The sequence below is a fragment of the Scyliorhinus torazame genome, chromosome 5 (assembly GCF_047496885.1).
Source record: "Scyliorhinus torazame isolate Kashiwa2021f chromosome 5, sScyTor2.1, whole genome shotgun sequence".
Lineage (NCBI taxonomy): Eukaryota > Metazoa > Chordata > Chondrichthyes > Carcharhiniformes > Scyliorhinidae > Scyliorhinus > Scyliorhinus torazame.
In genome coordinates, this window is record NC_092711.1 from 194691155 (window position 1) to 194712639 (window position 21485).

The 21485-nt window shown below is 47.8% G+C and overlaps 1 protein-coding gene across 1 annotated transcript in view; it reads right to left on the reverse strand.

Annotated features, from left to right (window-relative positions):
* Positions 1–18367, reverse strand: part of LOC140420857 (nitric oxide synthase 1-like) — a 514337-nt gene extending 495970 nt beyond the window's left edge. Inside the window, exons 1-2 of the mRNA XM_072504947.1 lie at positions 18239–18367; positions 8559–8661 (exon numbers count right to left, since the gene is read on the reverse strand). Coding sequence (XP_072361048.1) covers positions 8559–8661; positions 18239–18333 — 198 coding nt within the window. The 5' untranslated portion in view covers positions 18334–18367. The remainder of the gene's footprint in view (positions 1–8558; positions 8662–18238) is intronic.
* Positions 18368–21485: the final 3118 nt, after the last annotated feature.

Genomic DNA, 21485 nt, shown 5'->3' on the forward strand with positions numbered 1-21485 from the left:
GCGGAGCAGGCTCGATGGGCCGAGTGGCCTAATTTTGCTCCTATTTCTTATGGTCTTATAGTCTTTCCCTGGCCACCCTTTTGCTTTTACACATGAATAAAAAGCTTTGGGATTGACCTTAACCCTATTGCCAAGGACTTTTCATGATCCCCTCCTAATTTCCCGCTTAAGTACATTCTTACTTTCTTTATACTCCTCAAGGGTTTCGACTGTCACCACCTTTCTAGACCGTACAAAAGCCTCCTTTTTCTTTTTGACAAGGTTCACAATATCGCTCGTTATCCAAGGCTCCCTAAACTTTCCGTACTCATCCTTCGTTCTCTCAGGAACGTGACTTTCCTGAATCCTAATCAACTGTTGCTTGAAAGGCTCCCACATGTCCAGTGTGATTGACCCTCCAACAGCCGCACCCAATCCAAATTCTTCAATTCCTAATAGAACAAAGAAATGTACAGCACAAGAACAGGCCCTTCAGCCCTCCAAGCCCGTGCCGACCATGCTGCCCGACTAAACTACAATCTTCTACACTTCCTGGGTCCGTATCCCTCTATTCCCATCCTATTCATGTATTTGTCAAGATGCCCCTTAAATGTCACTATCGTCCCTGCTTCCACCACCTCCTCCGGTAGCGAATTCCAGGCACCCACTACCCTCTGCGTAAAATATTTGCCTCGTACATCTACTCTAAACCTTGCCCCTCTCACCTTAAACCTGTGCCCCCTAGTAATTGACCCCTCTAACCCGGGGAAAAGCCTCTGACTATCCACTCTGTCTATGCCCCTCATAATTTTGTGGACCTCTATCAGGTCGCCCCTCAACCTCCTTCGTTCCAGTGAGAACAAACCAAGTTTATTCAACCGCTCCTCATAGCTAATGCCCTCCATACCAGGCAACATTCTGGTAAATCTCGTCTGCACCCTCTCTAAAGCCTCCACATCCTTCTGGTAGTGTGGCAACCAGAATTGAACACTATACTCCAAGTGTGGCCTAACTAAGGTTCTATACAGCTGCAACATGACTTGCCAATTCTTATACTCAATGCTCCGGCCAATGAAGGCAAGCATGCCGTATGCCTTCCTGACTACCTTCTCCCCTTTCAGTGACCTGTGGACCTGTACTCCAAGATCTCTTTGACTTTCAATACTCTTGAGGGTTCTACCATTCACTGTATATTCCCTACCTGCATTAGACCTTCCAAAATGCATTACCTCACATTTGTCCGGATTAAACTCCATCTGCCGTCTCTCCGCCCAAGTCTCCAAACAATCTAAATCCTGCTGTATCCTCTGACAGTCCTCATCGCTATCCGCAATTCCACCAACCTTTGTGTCGTCTGCAAACTTACTAATCAGACCAGTTACATTTTCCTCCAAATCATTTATATATACTACAAACAGCAAAGGTCCCAGCACTGATCCCTCCATTGGAACACCACTGGTCACATCCCTCCAATTAGAAAAGCATCCTTCCATGCTACTCTCTGCCTTCTATGACCTAGCCAGTTCTGTATCCACCTTGCCATCTCACCCCTGATCCCGTGTGACTTCACCTTTTGTACTAGTCTACCATGAGAGACCTTGTCAAAGGCCTTATTGAAGTCCATATAGACAACATCCACTGCCCTACCTGCATCAATCATCTTAGTGACCTCCTCGAAAAACTCTATCAAGTTAGTGAGACACGACCTCCCCTTCACAAAACCATGCTGCCTCTCACTAATACATCCATTTGCTTCCAAATGGGAGCACATCCTGTCTCGAAGAATTCTCTCCAGTAATTGTGCCTGTAGTTCCCTGGATTATCCTTGCTACCCTTCTTAAACAGAGGAACAACATTGGCTATTCTCCAGTCCTCCGGGACATCCCCTGAAGACAGTGAGGATCCAAAGATTTCTGTCAAGGCCTCAGCAATTTCCTCTCCTGATGTTATTGTAATTTGTTTTTCCCCAGTTTTGCACCTTAACGCAAGGGTTACTCTCATCCCTATCCAAAAGTACCCTAAAACCTACGGAATTGTGGTCACTACACACAGAATGTTCCCCTACTTAAGCCTCAACTACCTGTCCAGGCTCATTCCCCAATACCAGTATTGCCCCATCCTCATTGGACTGTCCATATTGCATCGAGAAGCCTTCCTAGATACACCTTACAAATTCTGCCTCATCCAAGCCCAGTGAGTCCCAATCAATATAGGGGAAATTAAAATCCCCTACCACAACAATCCTGTTACTTTTGCACCTAACCAAAATCTCTCTACCTACCTGCTCCTCTATCTCTCGCTGGCAGTTGGGGGGCCTGTTATAAACGCCCAACATTGTGATTTCCCCCTTCCTGTTCGTGAGCTCTACCCAGATTACCTCATTGTATGAGCCCTCAGAGGTGTCCTCTCCCAGTACGGCTATAATATTCTCCATTACCATAGAATTTACCATAGAATTTACAGTGCAGAAGGAGGCCATTCGGCCCATCGAGTCTGCACCGGCTCTTGGAAAGAGCACCCTACCCAAGGTCAACACCGCCACCCTATCCCCATAACCCAGTAACCCCACCCAACACTAAGGGCAATTTTGGACACTAAGGGCAATTTATTATGGCCAATCCACCTAACCTGCACATCTTTGGACTGTGGGAGGAAACCGGAGCACCCGGAGGAAACCCACGCACACACGGGGAGGATATGCAGACTCCGCACAGACAGTGACCCAAGCTGGAATCGAACCTGGGACCCTGGAGCTGTGAAGCAATTGTGCTATCCACAAGGCTACTGTGCTGCCCCTGTACTAGTAATGCTACTCCCCCACCCCTTTTACATCCCCCTCTATCTCACCTGAAGCATCTATATCCTCCAATGTTCAGCTGCCAATCCTGCCCTTTCTTTAACCATGTTTCTGTGATAGCCACAACACCAATTCCAAGTACTATTATGTGTTCGAAGTTCATCTGCCTTAACTGCTATCCTTCTGGCGTTAAAAAAAATACTTCAAACCACTGTGTTTGAGCAGACAGGGTGATGTTGTTCTCTTATTTTTGTACTCTACTTCCCCTTCAGTTATTACACCTTCTAAGCTAGCTCTCTGGTTCCCACCCCCTCTGCCATACTAGTTTAAATCCTTCTGAGTGACTCTAGCAAACCTCCCAGACAGGATATCGGTGCCCCTCCATTTTATATGCAACCCGTCCTTCTTGTACAGGTCACACCTGCCCGGGAAGAGATCCCAGTGGTCCAGAAATCTGAAACGCTCCCTCCTACTCCACCAGTTTAGCCACCTATTTAGCTGCACTATCCTCCTTTTTCTAGCCTCACTGGCACGTGGCACAGGGAGTAATCCTAAGATTACAACCAGAGAGGTCCTGCTTTTGAGCTTACTGCCTAATTCCCTGAACTTCTTCTGCAGGACCTCATCACTCTTCCTGCCTATGTGCTTAGTACCTATGTGTACTACGACCTCTGGTTGTTCACCCTCCCCCTTCAGGATCTCCTGTGTTCGTTCAGAGGGCAAGGCCACTCACTGGAAATTTGAGTGTAACAATTCAAGGGATAAAAAGCACCTTCTCCCACCCAGTCTTTAATTCCCACCTAGCTTCAAATTCACAGCTCCCAAACTCACTCTTCGATGTGTCTCCTCTGGATGTGTCCGCTGGCTGACTGGGAGTGAGTTTCAAAACCCTTTCTTAAATAGGCCTGAGATGTCTCACACACCTGGTAACTTTAGATCAAAACAATTGCAATCAGTGCCTCCTAATTATGCTACATATACATCGAAGATAGGAGCCCTTCGAGCCTGCCCTGTCATTTATCACGATCATGGCTGATCATCCAATTCAATAGCCTAATCCTGCTTTCTTCCCATAGCCTTTGATCCCATTCTCCCCAAATTGATTGATTTATTTTATTTAATTTATTGATTTAATGTATTGTCACACGTACCGAAGTACAGTGAAAAGTATTTTTCTGCGGCCGAGGGAACGTACACAGTACGTACATCGTAGACAAAAGAATAATCAACAGAGAACATTGACAAATGGTACATCGGCAAACAGTGATTGGTTACAGTGCGGAACAAGGGGCCAAACAAAGCAGATACATGAGCAAGAGCAGCATAGGGCATCGTGAATAGTGTTCTTACATGGAACAGATCAGTCCGAGGGGGAGTTGTTGAGGAGTCTTGTAGCTGTGGGGAAGAAGCTGTTCCTATGTCTGGATGTGCAGGTCTTCAGACTTCAGTACCTTCTGCCTGATGGAAGGGTCTGGAAGAAGGCAATGCCTGGGTGGGGGGGATCTCTGATAATGCTGTCTGCCTTCCTGAGGCAGCTGGAGGTGTATACAGAATCAATGGAGGGGTGGCAAGCTTGTGTGATGCGTTGGGCTGAATTCACCACACTCTGCAGTTTCTTGCAATCTCAATTGCCATATCCGAACAGCCGGATAGAATGTTCTCTATCGCACATCTGTAGATGTTTGTGAGAGTCGATGCAGACATGCCATATTTCTTTAGCTTCCGTAGGAAGTAGAGACATTGTTGGACTTTTTTGACTCTTACATCAATGTGAGTGGACCAGGACAGACTGTTGGTGATGGTGACCCCCAGGAACTTAAAGCTATCGACCAGAGGCTTTTCACAGTAACTTCATTGAAGCCTACTTGTGACAATAAGCGATTATTATTATCTCCACTTCGGAGCCACTGATGCAAACGGGAGTGTGTGTCATAGTACGCTTCCTGAGTCCTATATCTAGCCACCTCTTGAATATATTCAATGTTTTAGCATCAACTACTTCCTGTAGTAATGAATTCCACAGTCTCAACACTATTTGGGTGAAGAAATATCTCCTCATCTCTGTCCGAAATGGTTTACCCTGAATCCTCAGACTTTGACCCCTGGATCTGGACACACCCACGAGTGGGAACATCTTCCCTGCATCTACCCTGTCCAGTCATGTTAGAATTTTAGAAGTCTCTATGAGATCCCCCTTCATTCTTCTGAACTCCAGCGAGAACAAGCCAAACCTGGTCAATCTCTCCTCATATGACAGTCCCGCCATCCCTGGAATCAGTCTGGTAAACCTTTGCTGCACAGAGAGAGAGAGCAAGAACATCCTTCCCCAGAAAAACTGCACACAATATTCTAGGTGTGGCCTCACCAAGGCCCTGTATAATTGCAGCAACACATCCCTGCTTCTGTACTCGAAACCTCTCACAATGAAGGCCAACATGCCATTAGCCTTCTTTACCACCTGCTGCACCTGCATGCTTACCTTCAGCAACTGGTGCACAAGGACACCCAGGTCCCGCTGCACACTCTCCTCGCCCAATTTACAACCATTCAGGTAGTAATCTACCTTCCTGTTTTTGCTTCCAAAGTGAATAACCTCACACTTATCCAAATTATACTGCATCTGCCATTGCTTTGCCCACTCGTCCAATCTGTCCAGATTATGCTGTAGGATCCCTGCATCCTCATCACAATTCACCCTCCCACCCAACTTCGTATCATCTGCAAACTTTGAGAAGTTACATTTTGTTCCCTCATCCAAATCATTAATATATATTATGAAGAGCTGGGGTCCCAGCACCGATCCCTGTGGCACCCCACTAGTTACTGTCTGCCAATTGAAAAGGACCCATTAATTCCTACTCTTTATTTCCTCTCTGCCAACCAGTTTTCTATCCACCTCAATACATTTCCCCCAATCCCGTGCGCTTTAATTTTGCACAATAATCTCTTATGCGGGACCTTGTCAAACACCTTCTGAAAGTCCAAATATACCACATCGACTGACTCCCCTTTGTCAACTGTACTGGTTACGTCTTCAAAGAATTTCAGCAGATTTGTCAAGCATGATTTCCCCTTCATAAATCCATGCTGACTCTGACTGATCTTGCCACTGCTTTCTAAATGTTCCGCTATAAAGTCCTTGATAATGGATTCAAGAATGTTTCCCACTACCGATGTTAGGCTTACTCATCTATAATTCCCTGCTTTCTCTCTACCTCCCTTTTTGAATATTAGAGTGACATTAGCTACCATCCAATCTGCAGGGACTGTTCCAGAGTCTATAGAATCCCGGAAGATGACCACCAATGCATCCATATTTCCAGAGCCATCTCCTTAGCACTCTGGGATTCAGATCATCAGGCCCTGGAGATTTATCCGCCTCCAATCCCATCAATTTTCCCAGCACCATTTCTCTTCTAATATTGATCTCCCTCAGTTTTTCCTTTTCATTAAACCGTACATTCTCCACTGATTTGTGTCCTTTTTTGTGCTTTAGGTGACTGACAGTAACTGCCACTCAGTTATGTGAGTGGGTGGGGCAGCCCCATATTAACCTTTAGGGCACAACTTCTAGATTAAATTAAATTACACAGCTGAAATTTAAAAAGGAACAGTCTTGCCAATTCAATTCCCACCTAGTTTCAAATTCCCAGCACATTGTCAGCTCCTGTATGATCTGTGTCTGTGTGTGTCTCAGTGTCAGCTCCTGTATGATCTGTGTCTGTGTGTGTCTCAGTGTCAGCTCCTGTATGATCTGTGTCTGTGTGTGTCTCAGTGTCAGCTCCTGTATGATCTGTGTCTGTGTGTGTCTCAGTGTCAGCTCCTGTATGATCTGTGTCTGTGTGTGTCTCAGTGTCAGCTCCTGTATGATCTGTGTCTGTGTGTGTCTCAGTGTCAGCTCCTGTATGATCTGTGTCTGTGTGTGTCTCAGTGTCAGCTCCTGTATGATCTGTGTCTGTGTGTGTCTCAGTGTCAGCTCCTACACAGTCCGTTTGTATGTTATTCATGATTTTTAAAATTCTGATGTTGTTTAAATGTTGTTTAAATTGCTTAAAGTTTGTTTGATACTTCCTGGCTGCATAACCTGCATGGGTCTCTGTGGTTAGCACTGCTGCCTTACCACAGCAGGGACCAGGGTTTGATTCCCGCATTGGTCACTGTCTGTGCGGAGTCTGCACGTTCTCTGTGTAGGTTTCCTCCGGGTGCTCCGGTTTCCTCCCACAGTCCAAAGATGTTCAGGTGAGGTGGATTGGCCGTGCTAATTTGCCTTTGAGTAACCAAAGGTGTGAAGCATAGGTGGGGTTATGGGGATGAGGCGGGGGAATGGGCCTGGGTAGGGTGCTTTTTCAGAGGCTAAGTGCAGACACGATGGGCCGAATGCACTGTAGAGATTCTGTGGATTCTATAGTCACATTGGAACTGGAATTGTCCATTCAGCCCTTCCGGTCCTCCGAAGCAAAAAACAGTTCGGACCAGTATTCTTCTTCCCTGTTTTACTGTTTCTCCTTCTGGGCTTGCTTCACCATTCAAGAAGTTTGACTCTGATCTGGCTGCTGTCTCAACTCTATTTTGCCATTTGTCCCTCCGTAACCCTTGACTCCCCTGTCTGTAAAAAAAATCATTCGCCTGAGGAAGGAGTGCTCCGAAAGCTAGTGATTGGAAACTAACCAGTTGGACTTTAACCTGGTGTTGTAAAACTTCATACTGTAAAAAGTCTGTCTAACTCTGCCTTGAATGTCTTTGCGTGTTTCTGATGTCCTACAGAAAGTTGTAGTTTTGAAAACATAATCTGCAGTGTTCACTTCAACATGTCTTTCCGAAGGTGAGGGCCCAGAGGAAAAAGAGTTCTCCCATTGGCTCTGAGCAGAATTTCTACAACTTGAGAATAACTCCACTTCCATAGAACATAGAACATACAGTGCAGAAAGAGGCCATTCGGCCCAGCGAGTCTGCAGCCACCCACTTAACCCTTCACTTCCACCCTATCCCCGTAACCCAATAACCCCTCCAAACCTTTTGGGTCACTAAGGGCAATTTATCCGGCCAATCCACCTACCCTGCACGTTTCTGGACTGTGGGAGGAAACCGGAGCACCCGGGGGAAACTCACGCAGACATGGGAGAACGTGCAGACTCCGCACAGACAGTGACCCAGTAGGGAATCGAACCTGGGACCCTGGCGCTGTGAAGCCATAGTGCTATCCACTTATGCTACCGTGCTGCCCTTTCTATCTCATTTCTTTAAGTAACGATAAGTTTCTGTTAGCTTTCTAATTATGTCTTTATACCTGTCCACAGGCTTTATCTGTTTTCTACACATGGATTTGGGAAGTCTTTGCCATACTGGGTGGCAGCCCTGATGTTCTGGGTTCAAGAACCACCACAAACATGTTGGCCATTGAAGACGTGTTTGTGACATGACCAAACAAACCAATAATTGTATGGCATGGTGGTGGCAACGGGAAGAGTTAGAGAAACTCCTTGTCCAGAATTATGGATGCAGAATGCTGCCCCTCAAACTATTATTCACTCCCTCTCTGTTTCTTGGGAGCTATTACTAATTACACATAGCCAGTATATGGATCTGGGGAGCTCTCAGCTCCTCTGCAGCTCCTAGTTTATCATTGATTTCATTGCTGCATTTGAGGCCTGAAATGGATAATCTCAGACTTGCCCACATAGAAACACCAGCTACCACGTTGACACTGATGTTGGTATTTTCTGCAGCTCAACTTCTCTCATCCCCTGACCCCAAGACTTTGGACACTGAAAGAGAGACATACCCTGTGTGCCTGTTGGTGGAGTGTGTCATACAACAGGTCACCGCTCAGCCAGTTCTTCAATCGCACATACTTGGGCTTCTGGAAACGGGTGTTCAGAGACAGGCTGTGGAAAAATACAAAAAGGTCAGATCAACAATAATCAAAGCATTGGGATGGTAAATGGACATAGGGTGGATTCACTCATTGCACTGTATTCTGCATCTAAACACGTGTACATGTCCTGGGAGTGTCGAAGGAGCTTTATTTTGTATCTAACCCATTTAAAAGGGTGCTCCGATCTCTAAGTGAGCTTGCGGGTCCCCCACATCCCCCACATATGGGCAATGTCACCCCCACCCATGGATACTATCCCACACCACGCAAATGAGGAAACCCCGCTCGGCTCCTTGGAAACCTGACCCCACCATCTTCAAGCCCCTTGACTGATTTGTTATGTTCTAGGTGTAACATAAGCTGCTTCCTTGTGGTGCACTTGACAAAGGAAGGTTCAGACATGGAGATAACTTCAACACGTTTATTAAACTACTTACACTTCCATTACTCGGGTTTGACACTACTGCTAATCCTACAATAGCTACCCAGACTGACTAACCAGTTGCTGCAATCCACGTGGTGGGAGTGATATTGAATCAACCCTGTGTCTCGACTCACTGACTGTCTCCACTGGAAAGAGGCAGATCATGTGTGTGGTGTCCTTTATATATGGGTTGGTGTAATGCCCTCCTGTGGTTGTGTCACCTCTGTGTGTATCGTGAATGTCCATTGGTCATGTCCTATCTAACTGATTTATTGGTTGAGTGTGTGTGTGTGTGTGTGGTGTCTCTTGTGCTCCCTCTATTGTCTAGCTAGCCTACATGTATTTACATTGATGCCCATCACCACATTGACAGCACCTCTTTCCCTTCCGACATCCCCCAAACTCCCGGAGGCCCCTCCTTAACTGCCTTGAAGACTTCCACCCTTCAAACCCCCCGCTGTCTACTTGTCTCCCTCTCTGAGCTGCTCATCTATCTCTCTCTCAACTGTATATCTGTCTTTCTCTCTGAGCTGTGTAACTGTCTCTCAGAGCTGTGTACCTGTCTCTCAGAGCTGTGTACCTGTCTCTCAGAGCTGTGTACCTGCCTCTCAGAGCTGTGTACCTGTCTCTCAGAGCTGTGTGTCATGATATTCAGGTGAACATCACAGCACATACATAATGATGGACAGATCAACGGACCAATCAACACACAAAACATGGCAGCCAATCACGGACAAGAGCATACACAGTACAAAGCAGGCAACACGACACTTCCTGGGCACTCGTGCAGGCGAGGGCTCAGGGCACAGACCTCATTGCCAGCCACTCAGAGGTTCACCATGTGCTGAATACCAGAGTTTAATATGTTAATAGTTCATTGGAAATAAAACTGTGTTGTACCATTCGCAACCATGTTGGTTCGTCTGTGTATCAGAGTACCCAACACTTCATGGTACCAGGAGTGATTTGACACCTACCCACAAATCAGCCATCCTGCGCCATGGACACCGTCAACACACCGCAGCAAGTCGCTGGGAACCTCAGCGTAAATTGGAAGCTGTTCAAGCAGCGCTTCCAGCTCTTTCTGGAAGCCAACAAAAGAGAGAGCGCCTCGGACACCAGAAAGATCGGCATCCTCCTCACCACCGCAGGGCAGCACGCCATCCATGTCTACAACTCCCTGGTGTTCGCGGAAGGCGAGGACAAATCCAAATACAAGGCGGTCCTTCTCAAGCTCGACCAACACTTCAACATCGAGGTCAACGAAAGCTTTGAGAGATATGTCTTCTAGCAGTGCCTGCAAGGTAAGGATGAGCCCTTTCAGTCATTCCTTACCCATCTCCGCATCCTCGCGCAGTCCTGCGGTTACGACACCACCTCAGACTCCATGATTCAGGACCAGATTGTTTTTGGGGTCGCCTCGGGCAGCCTACGCCAGCAGCTTTTAAAAATAAAAGGCCTCACCTTAGCCTCCGCAATCGAAGCCTGTGTCCTGCACGAAAACGCGACTAGCCGCTATGCACAATTTCAGGCGACCGAATCAGCGCGGCAGGGGTCCTACGCGGCCGGATCGGTGAGCCAGGTGCCCCACGAGGCCGAACGGGTCCAGGCGATCGAGTTCCTCCCGGCCTGCGGCCCGGACGACGTCGGTCATTTTGCGCGCTTTTCGGGGCCTCCCGCGCGCCAAAACCTACGGCAACACTGAGGGACGTGATACACAGGCGTGCCCGACGCAAGACCAAACTGCGCATGCGCAGTGGCGCAACGAACGTCATGACGTCACGACGTGCGGCAACTGTGGAGCTGCACATTTAAAGTGGCAATGTCCCGCAAGAACCCGACAATGCCTACGCTGTGGCAAGGTGGGCCACTACGTTGCTTACTGTCGAGCAGCTCAACCTGTCAATCTTCCACAACTCCGACAACCTCGCAGGGACGTGCGGACCATTCAGCCTCCCCATTACGAATCTTGCCCAGACGACATCCAGACCGGTGACACAGATGACCGAGACGCCTTCCGTGTTGCGGTCATTGATGGGAACCGAGTTAACACGATCAATCCGGGTGATGAATGGTGTGCCAGCCTGACGGTCAACCGATCGCCGATAACTTTCCGCCTGGACACTGGCGCCTCCGCCAACCTCATAGCATGGTCAGCCTTCTACGCCATGAAGGTCAGACCACCAATTTGGCCGTCCCGGTGCAGGATGGTCGACAACAATGGGAACATTATCCCGACTATGGGATCCTGCCAGCTCCAGGTGACATATAACACACACACGGCCACACTCTCATTCGAGATAGTCGGCTCATCGAAGGACTCCCTGCTAGGCGCACAGGCATGCAAAGCTCTCCACCTCGTGCAACGAGTCCACTCTCTCGCTCCAGACGGAACATCTGACTTCCCGGATGCAGAGTTTAACGCATAGCTCCGATCACTCCTCGCCCACAACCAGGAGGCATTCGAGGGCATGGGAACGTTGCCATACACCTATAGAATTCGGCTCAAACCAGACGCCACCCCGGTCATTCACGCACCTCGCAGGGTCCCTGCGCCACTCAAAGACTGCCTCAAGCAGCAGCTGCAGGATCTCCAGGACCAAGGGGTCCTATCCAGGGTCACGGAGCCCACGCCATGGGTCAGCTCCATGTTGTGTGTCAAGAAGCCCTCCGGTGAGCTCCGGATCTGTATTGACCCAAAAGACCTCAACAACAATATTATGAGGGAACATTACCCCATACCCAAACGGTAAGAGATCACGAGTGAAATGGCCCAGGCGAAAATATTTACCAAACTGGATGCCTCTAAAGGCTTTTGGCAGATCCAACTGGATCCGTCCAGCCGAAAGCTGTGCACTTTGAACACCCCTTTCGGCAGGTTCTGCTACAACCGAATGCCATTTGGCATCATCTTGGCGTCCGAGGTCTTTCATAGGATCATGGAGCAGATGATGGAAGGCATCGAAGGGGTGCGCGTCTACGTGGACAACGTCATAATCTGGTCCACCACAACACAGGAGCACATCTATCGTCGCCAACGCGTCTTTGCACGCATACGTGAAAACGGCCTGCGCCTCAACCGAGCCAAGTGTTCTTTCGGCCAAACCGAGCTGAAGTTCCTGGGGGACCACATTTCCCGGTCAGGGGTCCGTCCGGATGCAAACAAGGTGAGCGCCATCACAGCCATGCCGCAGCCGGCAGACACGAAAGCAGTGCCAAGCTTCCTAGGCATGGTCAACTTCCTGTGGACTTTCATTCCCAACCATGTCTCCCACACAACAGCTCTGCGCCACCTTGCCAAAAAGTCCACGGAGTTCCAGTGGCAGCACACACGCCAGCAGGAATGGGAGGAGCTCAAACTCAAGCTCACCACTGCACCGGTACTGGTGTTTTTCGACACATCTCGTGCCACTAAAATCTCGACTGATGCCAGCCAGTCAGGCATTGGGGCATTGCTCCTGCAGCGGGATGATACTGCGTCATGGGCCCCGGTCGCCTATGCCTCGCTGTGTATCTGTCTCTCAGAGCTGTGTACCTGTCTCTCTCTGAGCTTTGTATCTATCTCTCTCTGATTTGTGTACCTGTCTCTCTCCGAACTGGGTACATGGCTCTCTAAGCTGTGTACGTGTCCGTCTCAGAGCTGTGTACCCATCTCTCTCTCTCTGAGCTGTGCACCTGTCTCTCTCTGATTTGTGTACCTGTCGCTCTGAACTGCGTACATGGCTCTCTAAGCTCTGTACGTGTCTCTCTCAGAGCTGTGTACCCTTCTCTCTGATCAGTATGCCTGCCAAAGTTCTCTGCTCTTTATGTTCCGGTAGTATTTCAGTTTGTGGTTTCATGGATAGGGCCCATCTGCTGCAGGATTTCCTGTGCAGTTGTTCAACTGTTCAGCTTCCTGGTCACAGAGCTCCACCATTTCTTTGCCAGAATAATGACTGGCCTCAAAGGGTTCAGTTTTGAGGAGAGATGACAGAAGATTGAGATTAAATTAGATCACCTTGTTCAAAATATTAAAGGTGAACTGGCAGGGTCGATGGAGAGAAATAATGAATCTCAGTGACCCAGTTTAGAAATGAGAGTCACAGCTGAGGAAACATGCCCTAAGCACACAATGTTGCAGAGAAACAGGTACACAGCTCTGAGAGACAGGTACACAGCTCTGAGAGACAGGTACACAGCTCTGAGAGACAGGTACACAGCTCTGAGAGACAGGTACACAGCTCTGAGAGACAGGTACACAGCTCTGAGAGAGTCAGGTACACAGCCCAGTCAGAAAGACAGGTAAACAACTCAGTCTGAGAGACATTACACAGCTCAGAGAGGGAGAGAGAGAGATGGTACACAGTTCTTGTGCTGGCCGCCCGAATGATGCACAGTAGAACATCTAGTTCTTGACTAGTTAAAGTATTTTATTAGAAAACAAATGCGAGGTAAAGATAACTATAAGAAATATATTACAAACTACTAATACTGATAAATTATTCCAGAGCTACTGCAAGTAAGACTGTCCACTAACACGATTAACTCTCAACTCCTCGAGGTATAGAGTCACATGGTAGATTTGCACTTCCACCTGCTGGTCGGAAGTCATGTACATCATTGTGTAGATGATTGCTTAAGCATATCATCACACCCAGTTCAGAGAGAGAGACAGGTACACAGCACAGAGACAGACAGGTACACATTTCAGAGACAGGCGGGTATGCAGCTCAGAGAGAGATGGTCACACATCTCAGAGAGACGGGTACACAGCTCAGAGAGAGACAGGTACACAGCTCAGAGATAGACGGGTACACAGCTCAGAGAGAGATGGGTACACAGCTCAGAGAGAGAGACAGGTGCACAGCTCAGGAGAGAGAGACAGGCACACAGCTCAGAGAGACACACAGGTACACAGCTCAGAGAGGGACAGGTACACAACTCAGAGAGAGATGGGTACACAGCTCAGAGAGAGATGGATACACAGCTCAGAGATCGATGTGTGCACAGCTCAGAGAGAGACAGGTACACAGCTCAGAGATAGACGGGTACACAGCTCAGAGAGAGACGGGTACACAGCTCAGAGAGAGACGGGTACACATCTCAGAGAGAGACGGGTACACAGCTCAGAGAGAGACGGGTACACAGCTCAGAGAGGGATGGGTACACAGTTCAGAGAGAGATGGGCACACAACTCAGAGAGAGAGACGGGTACACAGCTCAGAGAAAGATGGGTACACAACTCAGCGTGAGACGGGTACACAGCTCAGAGAGAGACAGGTGCATAGCACAGAGAGACATACAGGTACACAGCTCAGAGACACAGAGAGAGACAGGTGCAGAGCACAGAGATACAGACAGGTACACAAGTCAGAGAGAGAGAGAGGGATGATGTGTTGGGTACTCTGGATCTGTGGAGACTGCATTTACCTTAGCAGGCTACCAACACTTGTAATAGTACAACTCTATTTTATTTAAATAAGAGCTGTTAAACATACTTGCACTGTTGGTCGACACTATGTTAGATTGACTAAAGACCTATGCCTAACCTGACCAGCCTATACTGCTAGCACATGGTGGATGTTTGTGCTACTGACTGCGGGCTCTGTCTGTGTCAGAGACTGCATCCCGAATGAGCGGGAAAACTAGTGCCCTCTGTCTTTATAGTGACAGTGCCCTAATTGGTGATTGGCTGCTGTGTTGTGTGCGTTGATTGGTCTTGCAGTGTGTCAGTCAGTGTGTGTCTCTGCACCATCATATACTGATGTGTATATTATGACAAGGGACAGGTACAAAGAACAAGAACAAAGAAATGTACAGCACAGGAACAGGCCCTTCGGCCCTCCAAGCTCGTGCCGACCATGCTGCCCGACTAAACTACAATCTTCTACACTTCCTGGGTCCGTATCCCTCTATTCCCATCCTATTCATGTATTTGTCAAGAAGCCCCTTAAATGTCCCTATCGTCCCTGCTTCCACTACCTCCTCCGGTAGCGAGTTCCAGGCACCCACTACCCTCTGCGTAAAAAACCTGCCTCGTACATCTACTCTAAACCTTGCCCCTCTCACCTTAAACCTATGCCCCCTAGTTATTGACCCCTCTACCCTGGGGAAAAAACTCTGACTATCCACTCTGTCTATGCCCCTCATAATTTTGTATACCTCTATCAGGTCTCCCCTCAACCTCCTTCGTTCCAGTGAGAACAAACCGAGTTTATTCAACCGCTCCTCATAGCTAATGCCCTCCATACCAGGCAACATTCTGGTAAATCTCTTCTGCACCCTCTCTAAAGCCTCCACATCCTTCTGGTAGTGTGGCGACCAGAATTGAACACCATACTCCAAGTGTGGCCTAACTAAGGTTCTATACAGCTGCAACATGACTTGCCAATTCTTATACTCAATGGCCCGGCCAATGAAGGCAAGCATGCCGTATGCCTTCTTGACTACCTTCTCCACCTGTGTTGTCCCTTTCAGTGACCTGTGGACCTGTACTCCTAGATCTCTTTGACTTTCAATACTCTTGAAGGTTCTACCATTCACTGTATATTCCCTACCTGCATTAGACCTTCCAAAATGCATTACCTCACATTTGTCCGGATTAAACTCCATCTGCCATCTCTCCGCCCAAGTCTCCAAACAATCTAAATCCTGCTGTATCCTCTGACAGTCCTCATCGCTATCCGCAATTCCACCAACCTTTGTGTCGTCTGCAAACTTACTAATCAGACCAGTTACATTTTCCTCTAGGAGATCTTGCCTTCATTGGCCGGGGCATTGAGTATAAGAATTGGCAAGTCATGTTGCAGCTGTATAGAACCTTAGTTCGGCCACACTTGGAGTATAGTGTTCAATTCTGGTCGCCACACTACCAGAAGGATGTGGAGGCTTTAGAGAGGGTGCAGAAGAGATTTACCAGAATGTTGCCTGGTATGGAGGGCATAAGCTATGAGGAGCGGTTGAATAAACTCGGTTTGTTCTCACTGGAACGAAGGAGGTTGAGGGGAGACCTGATAGAGGTATACAAAATTATGAGGGGCATAGACAGAGTGGATAGTCAGAGGCTTTTCCCCAGGGTAGAGGGGTCAATTACTAGGGGGCATAGGTTTAAGATGAGAGGGGCAAGGTTTAGAGTAGATGTACGAGGCAAGTTTTTTACGCAGAGGGTAGTGGGTGCCTGGAACTCGCTACCGGAGGAGGTAGTGGAAGCAGGGACGATAGGGACATTTAAGGGGCATCTTGACAAATATATGAAAAGGATGGGAATAGAAGGATACGGACCCAGGAAGTGTAGAAGATTGTAGTTTAGTCGGGCAGCATGGTCGGCACGGGCTTGGAGGGCCGAAGGGCCTGTTCCTGTGCTGTACATTTCTTTGTTCTTTGTTCTTGTTTATACATCAGAGAAATGCAGAAATGCTGTTACCTGATTCCCTGCGTACAGAGGCACATATCCAAGTTGCTGACACAATGAAGCTAGTTGGCAAAGGATGTAGTAAGACTGGGAGTGTGCAAAAGGGATTTGACAGATGAGGTGGGTGTACAAAACTATGGTAGCTGGAGTTGAACTTGTAAATATGTGAAACCACCAGATTAATGATTTGTTCAATGGTGATAACTGCGCTGTCGATTCTCGGGCGAGTGTGAATGATTTCAGTGCCGCTATTATAGAAATGTTATCCTTAGGGTACTGACTAATATATATTACTCAATAAACAGCAATAAATGGATTTTCAGCTCAATATCTCATCACTGTTTGTGGGAATTTTGCATGTACAGATTGGCTGCTGTGTTTCGCACATTACAACAGTGGCTACAATTAAAAATCGGCTATGCAGCCCATTGAGATATCTGGTGGTTGGGAAGATACAAATCAGTACAAATATTTCTCATTGGAAAGAAAAGTTAAGGAGCTCAAAATTTGAGTGCGTCACTCCCTCAGTACTGACCCTCTGACACCTCCAACAGGTCAGCACTCCCTCAGTACTGACCCTCTGACACCTCCAACAGGTCAGCACTCCCTCAGTACTGACCCTCTGACACCTCCAACAGTGCAGCACTCCCTCAATACTGACCCTCTGACACCTCCAACAGATCAGCACTCCCTCAATACTGACCCTCTGACACCTCCAACAGATCAGCACTCCCTCTGTACTGATCCTCTGACACCTCCAACAGTGCAGCACTCCCTCAGTACTGACGCTCTGACACCTCCAGCAGGTCAGCACTCCCTCAGTACTGACCCTCTGACACCTCCAACAGTGTATCACTCCCTCAGTACTGACCCTCTGACACCTCCAACAGTGCGCCACTCCCTCAGTACTGACCTTCTGACACCTCCAACAGATCAGCACTCCCTCAGTACTGATCCTCTGACACCTCCAACAGTGCAGCACTCCCTCAGTACTGACCCTCTGACACCTCCAACAATGCAACACTCCCTCATTACTGACCCTGACACCTCCAACAGTGCAGCACTCCCTCAGTACTGATCCTCTGACACCTCCAACAGTGCAGCACTCCCTCAGTACTGACCCTCTGACACCTCCAACAATGCAACACTCCCTCATTACTGACCCTGACACCTCCAACAGTGCGTCACTTCCTCAGTACTGACCCTCTGACACCTCCAACAGTGCAACACTCCCTGATTACTGACCTTCTGACACCCCCAACAGTGCAGCACTCCTTCAGTACTGACCCTCTGACACCTCCAACAGTGCAGCACTCCTTCAGTACTGACCCTCTGACACCTCCAACAGTGAATCACTCCCTCAGTACTGACCCTCTGACACCTCCAACAGTGCAGCACTCCCTCAATACTGACCCTCTGACACCTCCAACAGTGCAGCACTCCCTCAGTACTGACCCTCTGACACCAGCAACAGTGCAGCACTCCCTCAGTACTGACTCTGACAAAGCAGCCCTCCCTCACTATTGAACACCCCTCCCTCCACCCCCACAGTACAGTACCCCCTGACAGGGCAAACCCCCTTCAGTTCTGATCCTTTGACAGGACAGCACTCCCTCTGTACTGACCCCCTGACTATGCAGAACTCCCTCAGTACTGACCCTCTGACAGTTCAGTACTCCCTCAGGAATGGACTCGGTGTGTTGGCCTTCAGTATGGGGCTGGTATCATGGACTTGGCTCTTAACAAATGGACAGCCAATGCTGGAATGCTCACCCTTGCTCAGCTGCCTTGCTGTTCTGAGGAGCTGGAGTCTTCTCCTCAGAATCTGGATCCAATTCCTTGGCTTTTCTCAGCTCCTTGACCTCCATCCTTTCCCAATTCTGTGCTTGCCTTTGTGACAGAACAGAATCTAAAGTGGACTGATGGGATTCAGCTTCTCCAAACTATGAGCACAGGTTGAAATCAGAGCTGAGGAAGGCTGCTTTCTACCACGTCACATTCCAGTAACTGGATCCGTTGCACAATTAGTTACTGCTTTGCCGGTCCTGTAGCTGGGTTGGGACATTATCTCCCAGTTACCAATCATTTCTGTGGCAACTGAAACAAGCCTGACAAGAAGTTATTGCCAAAAGTAATCCAGTTTCACAATAACGACTTTGGCAATCACTTAGAATAATGAAATAGACACATATATAGAATGAGAGAGAGAAAGATGGAGAGGGAGCAACAGATAGAGTGAGAATAAGACAGACAGAATGAGTGAAACTGGTATAGAGAGAGATTCACAGACAGAATATAAATTTATACCATAACAGAGAGTCACTTGGCCCAACAATTCTGCACCAACTGACAGGATACAGAGCTGGGCTGAGAAGTGGCAGATGGAGTTCAACCTAGATAATATTGAATTGATTCATTTTGGAAGGTCGAATTTGAATGCTGAATACAGGGTTAAAGGCAGGATTCTTGGAAGTGTGGAGGATCAGAGGGATCTTGGGGTCCAGGTACGTAGATCCCTCAACCTGCCACCCAGGTTGATAGGATTGTTAAGAAGGCGTATGGTGTGTTGGCTTTCATTAACAGGGGGATTGAGTTTAAGAGCCACGAGGTTTTGCTGCAGCTTAATAAAACCTTGGTAAGACCACACTTGGAATATTGTGTCCAGTTCTGGTCACCTCATTATAGAAAGGATGTAGATGCTTTGGAGAGGGTGCAGAGGAGATTTATCAGGCTTCTGCCTGGACTGGAGGGCATGTCTTATGAAGAAAGGTTGAGAGAGCTAGGGCTTTTCTCACTGGAGCGAAGAATGAAGAGTGGTGACTTGATAGAGGTGTACAAGGTGATGAGAGGCATGGATAGAGTGGATAGCCAGAGACTTTTCCCCAGGGCGGAAATGGCTGTCGCGAGGGGACATAATTTTAAGGCGATTGGAGGAAGATATAGAGGTGATATCAGAGGTTGGTGCTTCACACAGAGAGTGGTGGGTGCGTGGAATGCGCTGCCAGCAGAGGTGGCAGACACATTAGGGATATTTAAGCGACTCTTCGACAGGCACATGGACAGCAGCAAATGGAAGGCATGTGGATTAGGTTCACCTTAGTTTAGGCTAAGTGGTCAGCACAACATCGTTGGCCGAAGGGTCTGTGCTGTGCTGTAATGTTCTATGTTCTAAGTAGCCATTAAACCTAATCCAATTTTGCTAATCTTGGTCCATTCTTAGCTTGAAAAAGCAACATGCTCTCAGCCGAGATGATGCTTTCAGATAGTGGGTCCCAAAACTTGCATCCACTTAAAAACTCCAACCTCACTCTAACTCTGCCCCTAGATATGTCCAGACCCACCATCACTTTATAAATTTCAGATAAATATCACTTCAAATGTCTGACAACTCACACTATTCCAATATTCCCTTATCTCAAAACTTCTCCATTCACAGTAACTTGCTTAATTCAGACAGTTGAATTTCATATGTGTTTAAACAAGCTTGTAAATTATTGGATTGGCAGGGGTTAATGGAGCCAGAATGGGAAAAGAGATTGGATTACAGACTATATACCTAGGCCTGACACACACTATACACAGGCTGTAGAGTGTTAATCCTCACTGACACACACACTGTGTACACAGATACACAGGCTGCAGAGTGTTAATCCTCACTGACACACACCCTGTGTACACAGATACACAGTCTGTAGAATGGTAATCCTCACTGACACACACACTGTGTACACAGATACACAGGCTGCAGAGTGTTAATCCTCACTGACACACACCCTGTGTACACAGATACACAGGCTGTAGAGTGTTCATCCTCACTGACACACACACAGTGTACACAGCTACACAGGCTGTAGAGTGTTAATCCTCACTGACATAGAACATAGAACATAGAACAATACAGCGCAGTACAGGCCCTTCGGCCCACGATGTTGCACTGAAACAAAAGCCATCTAACCTACACTATGCCATTATCATCCATATGTTTATCCAATAAACTTTTAAATGCCCTCAATGTTGGCGAGTTCACTACTGTAGCAGGTAGGGCATTCCACGGCCTCACTACTCTTTGCATAAAGAACCTACCTCTGACCTCTGTCCTATATCTATTACCCCTCAGTTTAAAGTTATGTCCCCTCGTGCCAGCCATATCCATCCGCGGGAGAAGGCTCTCACTGTCCACCCTATCCAACCCCCTGATCATTTTGTATGCCTCTATTAAGTCTCCTCTTAACCTTCTTCTCTCCAACGAAAACAACCTCAAGTCCATCAGCCTTTCCTCATAAGATTTTCCCTCCATACCAGGCAACATCCTGGTAAATCTCCTCTGCACCCGCTCCAAAGCCTCCACGTCCTTCCTATAATGCGGTGACCAGAACTGTACGCAATACTCCAAATGCGGCCGTACCAGAGTTCTGTACAGCTGCAACATGACCTCCCGAATCCGGAACTCAATCCCTCTACCAATAAAGGCCAACACTCCATAGGCCTTCTTCACAACCCTATCAACCTGGGTGGCAACTTTCAGGGATCTATGTACATGGACACCTAGATCCCTCTGCTCATCCACACTTTCAAGAACTTTACCATTAGCCAAATATTCCGCATTCCTGTTATTCCTTCCAAAGTGAATCACTTCACACTTCTCTACATTAAACTCCATTTGCCACCTCTCAGCCCAGCTCTGCAGCTTATCTATATCCCTCTGTAACCTGCTACATCCTTCCACACTATCGACAACACCACCGACTTTAGTATCGTCTGCAAATTTACTCATCCATCCTTCTGCGCCTTCCTCTAGGTTATTGATAAAAATGACAAACAGCAACGGCCCCAGAACAGATCCTTGTGGTACTCCACTTGTGACTGTACTCCATTCTGAACATTTCCCATCAACCACCACCCTCTGTCTTCTTTCAGCTAGCCAATTTCTGATCCACATCTCTAAATCACCCTCAATCCCCAACCTCCGTATTTTTTGCAATAGTCTACCGTGGGGAACCTTATCAAACGCTTTGCTGAA